The 12,871-nt window shown below is 40.3% G+C and overlaps 1 protein-coding gene across 15 annotated transcripts in view; it reads left to right on the top strand.

The window, feature by feature from the left end:
• Nucleotides 1-12,871, top strand: part of GLI3 (GLI family zinc finger 3) — a 280,541-nt gene that overhangs the window by 191,267 nt on the left and 76,403 nt on the right. For all 15 annotated transcript variants that reach the window (XM_065542082.2, XM_074036582.1, XM_074036580.1 and 12 more), the window contains 3 exons: nt 1,428-1,633; nt 4,624-4,770; nt 9,934-10,135. In XM_065542082.2, coding sequence (XP_065398154.1) covers nt 1,428-1,633; nt 4,624-4,770; nt 9,934-10,135 — 555 coding nt within the window. The remainder of the gene's footprint in view (nt 1-1,427; nt 1,634-4,623; nt 4,771-9,933; nt 10,136-12,871) is intronic.

The raw sequence follows: 12,871 nt of genomic DNA on the forward strand, positions 1-12,871 counted from the left end.
TTCTTTTATTTTCTACTGAGAGAAAATTCATTATCTGATCTTTGATTTCATTTATTTCAGTGCCTGCGCTGTGCACTTAGTGGAGCTGGCTTCTACCAAGATTATATTCTGACAGGGTGATGGGGGCCGGGCTGTGCGTGAGCATTTGCTTTGCAAGGAGAAAATGTGTTTCCCCCTCCCTTTCATTTCACTCCTAAACCCAGTGGTGGAAGAGGAATTTGCTGTTCTCAGTTGATCTCTGTCTGTCAGGGCCTCTCCTTCCTATGGCCACACCCTCTGTGAATGAGGAAAAGGGGGAGCACAAGTGTTTGACCTGTCAGAGCCAGTTCCCTGATTATCCATGCCAAATGTTTTCCATTAGAGAAGGAACTTGGCGGTACAGGAGGTTATGCAGACTGGCCATTCTGGAAGTGGCTGTCTCAGAGTGTGGCTGTGGCTGTGGGGCGGCAGGTGTGAGGGGATTCTGAGGAATCTCTCTCCAAAAGCCGATCAGGATATCGTGGTAGCAAAGTGTATTTTAGAATTTATTTGTAATAACCAAAAGCCTACATTCTACCTTAGCCCATTATAACCGAGGCAGGGACTTGATCGAAAACGCATTCTTCCCCAACTTTCTAACCCGGGAGCACTTAGTTACTACTGCTCACTGAACGTGGCTTATCGGGATGCCTCATGGAAAAGGACTAGAGCAGAAAGCTGACTCCAGGTGCTGCTGCACAGAGAGGAGGAGTTGCCTTCCAAACACTCACACCTGGATCCATAAAACTCATTTTACTTACCACCGCGAGACCCTTGGAAGTTAAACAGACATATGCCTGGATCGTTAGAGTGACCGATTTCCCGTTTCTAAGCAGATTTTTGCAATGGGTCTTCTTCCTTACAGGCAGCTCTGCCATGTGCATGATCAGGCTTCTAGACCAGACAAATGTGGGATTGTATTCTTTCATTCTGTTCTGTTCTTTCCTTTCCCTTTCTTTTTTCTTTTCTTTCTCTTTGTCTCTTCTTTTCTTTCTTATTTTTATGCAACACCATGATAGTAAGAGGTAAGTTTTAAATGGTGACATTGATATTTGGGTCAAGTGGACAATACAATTGTAGCAACCACTTGAAGCCCAGTTGCCTGTTATTTAGAATTTCTTCTCATGGAAGAAGCCATAGGCTGACCTTTATTTTACTGTTTTGGAGTGCAATGAAGTTTCTCAGAGGTCAGTTTATTTTCCCAAAGAATTGCATAGCGATGTTCTGTCTGCATTATATCATGCTGATTTTAAGATAATGGTACTAAAATGTATTTGCCTGTATTTTTTTTCCACAAGGCTCCTTTGAATTCACTTAAAATCTTACTTATTTTCTTTCACAGACAGCCTCTGCCTATGGAGATATTTGTCTCATGCATACTCCTTGTGTCTGGTTTTCTTTATACCCAGGACTTCTGCCTTATCTAGTAGCCCTACATATCCGGACCTGCCCTTCATTAGGATCTCCCCACACCGGAACCCCGCTGCCGCTTCCGAGTCTCCCTTCAGCCCTCCACATCCCTACATTAATCCGTACATGGACTATATCCGCTCCTTGCACAGCAGTCCGTCGCTCTCCATGATCTCAGCAACCCGTGGGCTGAGCCCTACAGATGGTAAGTCTAGGATGGATTCTGCTTCCGGAGATCACACAGCCTCCTCCCTACTCCTCACTCGGGATATGTATAAAGTAGACCTGGTGTTTAGTGAGTGCATCCCATGTGCCAGGCGCTGTACTCTGTGCCTTACATGCATGATTACGTTTCAGTGTTGTAATACCTCATTGGCAGTGGTGGTATTATCTCCATTTTCAGGTCAGAATAGCAGTGTGCAGTGGGGTTTACTTGCAACGCAGTCATCCCGTGGCTAGTAAGGGGCAGAGGTGGAATTCAACCCTAAATTTTTCTGATTCCCAAATCCCTGCTGGTAACTAGGGTTCTGTTCTGCTGCTTCACATATGATTAGACTGGTCCTGTAGCCATTCACACACATGCATGTGTAACATGAATGTTTTACTCACCTTCTGATGAACACCTTTCTGTTCTCTGTGTTTGAGAGGCACATTTGTACAGATGTGTCTGTTAGAGCAGGGCTTCCCAAACTCTAGTGTGCCTGTGAATCACCTGGGGAGCCTGATAAAAGGCGATTCTGCATCAGGTGGGGACAGGTGGGGCCTGAGATTCTGTGCTCCTCAAAAGCTGGTGATGTCAGTGCTGCTGGTTCCTGGTCCACACTCTGAGTGGCAAGGTCTTAGAAAACAGCATGGTCCAGGGCTGTTGCCTATGCTTTCTATCCTTGACCATGCCACATGAAAACTGCTTTCTATCCTTGACCATGCCATGTGAAAACCAGAAGAAAAGTGTACTGGGAAAGGAAATGAGCTTAGACTTTATCATACTTTTGATGCTCATTTTAGGCTCTCAAGGATCAAATTCCTGTTGGTTCTATTAGTCCCTCCATTACTTTTCACATGACCCTTCTTAATTGGAGCTGTGTATTCTCCTGGTGTCAACTTGTAAACTGGTCCTTTGATTCAGGAAAGGTATTTTCCATTTCATGCACACATAGAAATTCACTTGCCCAGTAATCACTGGAATCTGAATGAAAGTCCAGAATTGCATCACCTATTAATTACAGGTAGCAGACACTGAATTCTTTGCAAGAGATCACAAGTCACCACTGCCTGTTCCACATCAGAGAAACATTCATTTCACTGAGCAGTGCTTGATGTGACTTCCATGCCCTATGCACGTTCTCTCGGTAGACTCCTTCCTGAGGTTGGGTGGGCATGGTGAGAAGCTGCATGAAGTGTCTCAGGAAACATCCACTCACTTGGGTTTTCAGAAATAGCTTTCCTTCAGCAACAGCCACTTTTTTTTTTTTTTTGATTCAGTGCAGTGAATTTACTAGTTAATAATAGTAATATAAGTAGCTAAAGAGTAAGTTTTGCACTTTGGGCAGGATTGACATTTTATTTTACTTTGAGAAAGAGTCTCACTTTGTTCCCCAGGCTGGACTGCCTTGGTGCAATCTCAGCTCATTGTACCCCGGACCTCCTGGGTTCAAGTCATCTTCCTGCCTCAGTCCCTTAAGTAACTGGGACCACTGGTGCACACCACCGTGCCTAGCTAATTTTTATAATTTTTGTAGAGATAGCGTTTCACCACGTTGCTCATGCTGGTCTCAAACTCCTGAGCTCAAGCGATCCACCTGCCTCTACCTCCCAATGTGCTAGGATTACAGGCATGAGCCACTGTGCCTGACCAACATTCACATTTTAAAAATAAAACTCAAATATGAATTAGATTTTCTGCTTCAGATTTTATTTTGCACTTGAAGAACTGGAGAGTCATCTCCTTCAGGTACTTGGCAGTTGGGTGGAAATGACTAAGAAGAAGAATAGACTGAGAGAGAGAGGGAGGCTAGCTGACAATGGGCTTGGAATTATGCCTGGCCTGCAGAACTTTATTCGGGCCAGTGGAAAGTTATACCATTAGTTAAACTACTGAAAGTACTCCTGTCATCTGCTTTGCGTAGCATTTGATGATGAGTATATATAGCACATTCTTTGACTGGTTGATTTGCCTTCCTTTTCTTGCCTCTCAAGAATCCAGTTAATATAATCAAATAACGTAATATGGCGAATATTTCTCTTGTGGCCTAAAGTTTTTTTCCTTAAAACTATATCTTTACCATGTATCATGGATAAAAGTATATGAAACAAATATAAAATACCCACAAACCTATCACTAGAGTGCTGGTATTTCTAGATAATTGTAAAACTTTTATTGATTGAATGCTATGTGCTAAGCATGTTACATACATAATTTAATTTTTGCTTCTGACGACCTCATGGAGCCAGTTTAAATCCAGATCTCTGTGAGTCTGGAGGCCACCCTCAGAACTGCTACAATGTCTTGCTGCTTTTGCATGAAAATTGGCAGGTGGAAACCGGTTATTATCCTGTTAGAAAGCTGAGTCTTGGCAGTAAATTGCTCCAGATTGATAGGTATATTTTCTTTTTGATTTTGTAATGAAGAAAAGGAAAAGAGCGCTTTTAAATTATGGAATGCAAAATTGTAGCTTATCATTCAGTTGTGTTATTAAAGCTGTGCTGCCTTTTTTCATACTGGTAAACCCTGACTTTTCATGTGAGTGAGAGTTAACTCAGACACTCTTGTCAGAAAGCTTAGAGAAGTATTTTAAGTATGTCTGGAAAGATATCATAGTCCTCTAAGTTGTCTACTGTTGTAAGAAATGCAAACATACAGCGATTTGATGTAAAAATGATTTTATTTGGGGAGGCGAATGTGGTTATGTACATATATACATTTTAGTCATTCTGATTTGTTGGTAATTTCTTAGACCAACATCAAAAACTTTGTAATGCATTTCACTTTTTTCTATTCCTTTCCTTCAGTTTTATTTTCAAATAAAAGATGTTTAATGGACGTAAGAGCACAATTTGAGTTAAAGGAGCTTTACTCTAATAAGCCATGAAAGGAATTGCTGATGTGGGTTGTGTGATGGACTCTGAGATGCCTCAAGAGAAACTTCTAGTTGACCTTCTTTCACTAGTAACCGTACATTTCTTGTCTCCTCCTAGCTCCCCATGCAGGAGTCAGCCCAGCAGAATACTATCATCAGATGGCCCTGCTAACCGGCCAGCGCAGCCCCTATGCAGACATTATTCCCTCAGCTGCCACTGCCGGCACGGGGGCCATTCACATGGAATATCTTCATGCCATGGATAGTAAGTGACGGGGCTGTTTTCTAGAGTCTTGGGAAATGACAAAGGCTACTTTATGAAACAGAGAGGAAGATACAAAGATTAGGTGATAGTGTAACTTTTTGATCTGGAGGAGAAAGTGGAACTACCACTGTCTGGTGCTCTGGTTCCCTTGGTTTTCTAGAAGCTTCCACAGATTTGGACATCCTGGGACTCACTGTTTAGCTCAAGGATACCAGTGAACTGGCAGATGCAGGCAATTGTAATTGACAGCGATACATAAATATTAACTGGTTAAAAAATCCCAGCCCAGGTGACATAGTGAGATCCATCTCTACAAAAAATTAAAAATTAGTTGGGTGTAGTGGCATGTACCTGTAGTCCCCGCTACTCAGGAGGCTGAGGCTGAAGGATCACTTGAGCCCAAGAGGTCAATGCTGCAGTGAACCTTGGTCACACCACTGCACTCCAGCCTGGGTGACAGAGTGAGACCCTGTCTCCCCCAACCAAAAAACTTTTTCCTGCCGTGATTCTCTTGATAACAAAATAAGGGGGAATGGATTTGATATATGGATGAACTTTGCCCACTCACGCCTTGGTTTCGTGGATTTTATGCTTTAAAAAATTAATTTTGAAAAATACCTGTTTTGGTTTTACATTTTTGCCTTAATTGATTTAGTTTGCCCCATATGTTTTCTTTACAGTAAAAAAATTATATTCCACTAAAACCATTTGTAGCTGCTAAATATGAGAGGATCAGAATAGTTATCAAGTTATCAGTAGTTGCCAAATAGCTTATTTGGAAAAAATGAAAACTTTTTCCAAATCAGAAGGGACTACTTTTAGTGCTTAGCAGTGGAATAAGATGAGATTACTTGATGCATGTTGTATCACTTATTTTGGGGTTCCTTAGGTGTGTAATGATTTTTGTGGGTCACTTATGTAGATACATAGACAAGTAAGCCTATAATTACCTCTTGTCAGAGCATTCCAGAGCACTCATCTCTTCAGATCCTTTAAGGACACATCCATTTGCAAGGCATTCTGAAGCGAACCTAAAGCATCATCCAAGTCATACATCAGCAAAAGCCACTACCTTTGAATAGGACAACAGTATGACCTTGAGTAGGGCATTTGCTTAGAGTTTTGTTTGTTTTTCCTAGTAGCAGCAATTAACTTATGTTTTTCTATCTACAATCTATTTGGATTCTTCTGTGACAGAGGGTGAGCATATGTCAGCTCTAGTTATTCAGTCCTGAGTCTTGGACTAGAAAGAAGGTGATTGTTTCATACAGAGGTAAAACCTCTACAGCCTTAGTCTGCTTACCACCAAGGACTACCTTTGTGTGTTTCATTGGAACACAAGATTCTGTTGGTTTCCACTGGGAAGCTCATTACCACACGGGAAGTAAAAGAAATGTGTTACATCTTCTTCAGGGGTTCTGTTGTTTGGCTTTGCAGCATAGAGAGCTTACATTTCAGATTAATCATAACCACATTTCAATTAGCGATTGTTGAAAAAAAAAGTTGTGTTATTATGCAAATCAGTTATTTAAAATCTGCAAATAAAGAATTAAAATAAGAGAGAATCCTTGGAAGGTCAGCCCGCATTACTTTCCCTATTTGATGAGAATGTGTTTAGTCAGGCAGTGGCGGTTTTTATCTAAATAAAGAATGAAGCTACCCTTTTACTTTGTAAAAACTAATTAAAGGAATTTTAATTTGCCTGAGTATATGGTAAATTGATTGTCATTAAGTAGGAATTTAGATGTCCTATCATTCATCACATAAAAACAAACCTCCTTTTTCTTTGTCAGAATTTCTTATTAGAATAGAGAAACAAAACAATTAACAGAAAGTCAGATCGGAGATATCTGTGTTAGAACAATAAGAATGCTCTGGCTTATATTTAAGAAGGAAGTGGTGTGATCAGTGAAGAATTGGGCTACTTCTCTTTTGGCTGTTTTGAAAATGCTTACCTTGTATTTTAGCAACTCCCCTCAACAGAGTATCCCAAATCACTGTCCCCAAATGCTGACTTTCTCTTCCTTTGCTTGTTGATTAAGGAGTTGGGAAGAGCATATTAAAGGACTGGAAAGTTCTTAAGGCGCTATATTCTTTTCCTCTAAAGTAATTGAAGTAGCATTTATTAATAGTTATTTATTTAGAATATAAGAAGATTGCCCAGAAATTTCGACCGTAGGATATTTTTTTCCAACAAGGAAGTGAAACATTAATCTTAAATTCCTACAGTGGATGTCCATCTGCAGTGGTAGATCGAAACCTGGGATCTATCTGGTCACTCTGATCCCTTGCTACGGATATTTAGTACTTCTTAATAAACACAGCCCTCAGTAAACTGGGTTCAGGTGAGCACCTGACTTTTAAATAGTGGGCATATCTAGGTTTCAGCAAGATGTCAGACAGAGTGTTTATAAGAAGCTTGTTAGGATAAGCTAGTCTGTTTATGGTCCCAATTCTACCTCTCAGGGTTGGAGTAACCTTAGAAGATGAGAACAAATACTCCCTATAAGGAACATTCTAGAGATGAGGATCCCTGAAGACCATTATTTATATTGGTGGAAATAGACTTAAATAAGAGCCAGTCTTGGAGAGAAAAACAGAGAGAGGAAAGGTTCCAGCCAGGCTATGAACAAGCCAAAGGGTTTCATGGAAAGGGTGAAAAGGTCTTGAGAGGCCCTTCACCCTCTTTGGAGGATGCGAGGGAGATCTAAGGCTCCTGGGGTTTGAGAGCATCAAATGGGCTTCTTCCTTTTGCATCACAATTAGTGATCTAAAACATTAGAGATTTTCTAGGGATATATCCACTCTAACAGGATGTCTAGCATGTGCTGTCACTTCTAACTTTGCCTGTGATCACTGAGTACCATTGAGAAGGGCAGTTATTGTCCAGGATTATATGGAAGGTGACAACAAATCTGGTTTGTCCTTGGAGTTACTTGGAAGTGACATGTATTTCCTCACTGAAAAACTTCCATGATGAAATTAGCGTTTCATGGTGAGTAAATGTGAAGGAGTTGTGTTTAATAAGGCAGATGCCATTATAAAAGTAAGATGCTGATTTAAATGCCTAAAAATATTCACAGGCCGGGCGCATTGGCTTACCCCTGTAATCCCAGCACTTTGGGAGGCCGAGACGGGTGGATCACGAGGTCAAGAGATTGAGACCTCATGATCCGCCCGTCTTTCACCATGGCCAACATGGTGAAACCCTGTCTCTACTAAAAATAAAACCCTGTAGTCCCAGCTACCCAGGAGGGTAAGGCAGAAGAATCAGTTGAACTTGGGAGGCAGAGTTGCAGTGAGCCAAGATTGTGCCACTGCACTCCAGTCTGGCAACAGAGTGAGACTCAGTCTCAAAAAAAAAAAAAAAAAAAAAAGTACATCGTTGGGATTGCTATTTTGTAGTAACATGCTCTGAATCAGGCTGGTAATGAAACTACTGTAAATGAAGGAACTCATTTTAGATGTGCCTGAAAGAAAAATTTGAGTAGGTACCACATTTATCATTCAAGTTGGTTTTTAAGTTTTATATGTGGATGGCACTAACTTACTAAATTTCAGTTTGTGGATTTTTTTTCATTATTTCTGTAGTATTGACGACAATAAAGTCTTTCATATTCATCTATCCCATTTTATTAAATTATCTCTAAGCATGTTGGATTGTTATCTTGTATCAAGAACCATCTCTATTGAATAAAATATTCCCAAAGAATTTTCTGGAGACCAAGAGCCTGGACATTTTTTTTTTCTTTTAATAAAGAAAGATTACCTACTACTTCAGTTTTTCTTGGTACTGCAGAATTGCCATGTTCCTATAAACTGATATACTCATTCTATGAGGTCTTAGAAACCCTTCATTTTACTTAAAACGAATCATGTTTTGTTTGCCTCTTACCTGGTAAGATTATGTTCTCATTCTTTCATTAAACTTTAGTTTGGTGACTCTGTAATGTAAATGTGACCTTCAAAAAGGCAGAATGGACCTGTGGGCCACATTCATCTCTGTGTCTTGAAACTCACCTCTCGATTATCTACCAAATTTGAATGCAAATTGGCATTTAATTTTGAGCTCTTTAGGAAGAAACCATTGCATTAAGTTGGTGTGCATTTAAGTTTGAGTTACTCACCTCTAGATTTGGACTCTAGATTAAGACTCCATCAGTGGAATCTTCTTGAAGGTTAAAAATTCTAATAAATGTATCACTCTTTATTGGATCTGACTGGAGAAGCAAGGTCCAGAGAAGAATTGAAATGCCCTATAGGATCATCGTACCTCATTGTCATGCTTGCAAGTGTTTCTCCTCCGCCTTGGAAAATCTGTAAACAAGCAACATCCCCAGCTTTTAAATGTTTCTTGGGATTTATCCTCTTAGATTATGGGGAATGTAAAGCAGAGGTCCTCAATCTCAGCGATATTTGGGCCAGATAATTCTTCATTGTGGGGAGAGTGACCCTGAACATTATAGGATGTTCTGCAGCATCCCTAGACTCTACCCTCTAGATTCCAGTAGCACTTGCTGAGCCCTGAAAACCAGAATGTCTTCTGATGTTGTCAGGTGTCCCTTGGGGGAGCAAAATTGCTCTCAACTGAGAAGCACTGATTCAGGGTAATTATGTAGAAGTTGTTTTAGTAATGCTTTAAGTATACCATAGAGCAGGTAACTCTAGAAATCACTGGGCGCTGAGGGCATAACTGAGCTGAATTTTTTATCTTAGGATACTTTAATTCATTTTCTTTCTTTGGCTCATGACTTAAAATGGTGTGTGTTGGGGTAGGAAGGGTGGTATGTTGCAACTGTAGGAACCACTGTGTTTGTCGCTTGTGGTGAATTAATGATGGGAATATCTAAGCAGCCGTCAGATTCATAAATCACTAGAAATGAAAGGGATAACACATAAAAGTCTCTCCCTTTTGTTTAGCAATTTATCATTTTCCCTGCACATTAATAAACAGAGCTCCCCCGAGGTAAGCCCCTGGAAGATAAATATTTCTCCCTAATTTCCTCAATTGTAGCTAGTAGATCACATGGGGGAGGAGAGGTGCTTGTCACCACAAGTTGCCAGCTTCTTATCCTTCACTTCTTCCACATAGGAGAGTAGCAATAAATAACCGGTATAGAGTCCAACTGCAGCTAATTAGGTTCTTTTTTGTTTATATAACAGGCACCAGATTCCCCAGCCCCAGGCTGTCAGCCAGGCCGAGCCGAAAACGTACACTGTCCATATCACCACTGTCCGATCATAGCTTTGACCTTCAGACCATGATAAGGACGTCTCCCAACTCTTTGGTCACGATTCTCAATAATTCCCGTAGCAGCTCGTCAGCAAGTGGCTCTTATGGCCACTTATCTGCAAGTGCAATCAGGTATGTATTTTCCTGAATCCATTATGTGTTTTTTAAATGTAATGTCAGCACTTGTTTGCACCTGTAGTGATGCATTTTCAGTACTGACTGCCTATGAGGATGATGCTGTGCCTGTACCAAGAGGCAGGTCAGATATCACAATGAATTGCAAAAACAGTTATTGGGCCCCAGATTATTTTGTACTTGCAGACAGTAGTCAATAGCCCCTATATAGAAAGAGCAGTTATTGAGTTATGATGAAATCCACTTCATAGAGACAGTGAGTATGGCCAATTTTTTATACAGCTTTTTCCTTGTAGTAATGTTCTCTAGAGGAAAACTGACTTCAAACCTGGTTGTATGAGACACGTACAGAACACGAAAAGAAATAAAAAGACCAGTCATGGCAGAAGTCTTATCCTACAACTCTTAAGAGAAAGGAGTCCATTGGGAGGGAGAGAGAAGCAGAAGGGCTTTTCGTCTGATGGAGTGCAGATGACATTGGAAGGCAAAGTTATCAGAGGAAATCTGGCAAAAGAATATTTCTTTGTTAAGTATTTTTACTTAAATACTTTCTGTTTTAAGTATTTTTCTGTTAAGTATTTTTAGCTTAATCTGAAAGATCCTTATTTGGACCATACACCTTTGTTAACCGTGGGTAATTCCTTGCTTGACAGAAAGTGTTTTGACACTTCCTTCCATGAAGCACCTCATGTCTGTTCTTGCATGTGAAGGTGCAAGCACAGACTTTTGTAAACATGATTAACATAAAACATTTCTTACTGCTAATGATCAACTTGGACTGATGTCAATAAGTAGTAAGCCAACGTGTGAATTTTAGGTGAATTAGCTGATCATTTATTGTTTGAACTAAGCCAGCTCACAAATGGTTGAGACATAGAATTAGTCTCATAATTATTAGACTATTAATGCTATAATAGACATAGAATTAATTAATTTAGCAATCCTGGTTATAAACTTTAGCTCTCATTTCCGCTAAATTTTTTGCCAATAATTTAAGAATTCAGTTACTAGCCATCTTTTTGAATTGTAGTTTTGTTAATCGCGAATAATTCCTTGCTTGAAAAATACATACTAACGGATGTTTTCACCAGCCTTGGTTTTAATAAGTGAGATTTTGTTTGTTTCTATGAATGGGCAGTAGCATTAGTTGTTCATTGATGGGTCTTCCATGGTAGATATACAATTAGGGAAACTTCAACAGTTCAGAAAAAAAAGTGTTTGCAGTAGCAAAATACCCACATTTAGTAAAAATAATGAATACTGTTGTCTTTCCCTAATGTTCTCCATTACAGTTTTAATTCTTGTTCAATTATCAGCAATGTTCTTCAGTAGGCAAGTTAATATTTAAATGTGGTAGATCCTAATTTTAATATGATGTCATTTTCTGCTGTTTTTCTTTGTTCTTTTCATATGGTCACTAAAGTGCGGAAATGTGGAGAGCTGCAAGCAACTGTGATAGCAGCCAGTGCACAGGGAGGGGTCCTGGCACACTTTCCAGATTAGCCACTGTAGTCACAAATATAGGCTTTAGAGTTGGATATGTCTATGGTCAGATTCCAGCTTTGCCACCAACCAGCTATACAAACCTAACTTACCTCTCCGCTTTTTGAAGTTTAGTCTTCACATCTGTAAACTACAGATAAGACACCCACTATATAGGAAGAAGGCACATTTTACTAAAGCTGGTGTGGATCTGCAATGGCAGGATGAGATTCCTACCTGGGGTGAAGTTTCTGGGGGAGCTGAGCTGGGATGGTTCATCCAGGAGAGGAGCCATCACAGACCTGTCTGTGCTACGCTGCTTTCCATCCCAGTCTGGCCCCGAGGAAGCACGCCAGTCTCAGAACCCTGGCCTGGCTGTTCCTGCACTCCTGGTAAATATTCATGGGTCATAGACTGACATGGACTGGAGGTCACTTTACTGCAATTGTTCAAATGGCCTGACTAAAGTCATAGCATCCAAGTAGCAGAAATGTGGCACATGGTGATAGTCAGAAAGATAACACACAAAATCACTTCATGAACGTTCATTTCTCTTGTTTCTCTTTAATTTTTCTTTCCTCTTGCTCTCTGCCCAGCTCTCTTGACTTTTTGCAGCATCTAAAGGACACAGATTAGAATATGGTAAAGAAATGGTCATGATGCTATCTTTATTTATTCCTACCCCAGCCTTCTTAGTCCTTATGGTCTCCTGGTCTCCTCATCTTCATCTAGTTAAGCTAGTTAGGGTCAGTACTTAACAGACTGGCAATCTGCTGACTTGAAATCATCATTGCCCATTTTGTCTCCAAGGAGCTATACCACACCTCCTTATATCATTAGAGATGGAAGAAGAGATTCACTTAAAGACCAGTCCAGTCCTCGGAGGCTGTGACAGTTGGGTGACCTGAGCCCGTTGTGTCCTCATTTTCTTTCTTGCCTTTGAGACTTTGGATTGCATCTTTTCTCTCTCAGTGCAATCTCTCCCTCTTTAGTACACATTTGCTGTATTTTAGGACTATATGTCTATTCTCACACAGAGCAGGTAATGCAGATAACCCAAGATGAGATCGGTTTCCCATATAATGATGATAATAATGGTCATAATTGGCATCACTTGCCAGTTCTTTAGCTGGAGGAGTGCTAGTGCCTTGCTTACTCCTGCTCTAAGTTTCATTCTCTGAGATCTAAAAACTAACTTCAGGAATAATCAGTTAGTGGTAGCACCAGAGGATCTGAGAAAGGAAAGAAGCA

This window comes from Macaca fascicularis, chromosome 3 (genome assembly GCF_037993035.2).
Source record: "Macaca fascicularis isolate 582-1 chromosome 3, T2T-MFA8v1.1".
In the NCBI taxonomy this organism is placed as follows: domain Eukaryota; kingdom Metazoa; phylum Chordata; class Mammalia; order Primates; family Cercopithecidae; genus Macaca; species Macaca fascicularis.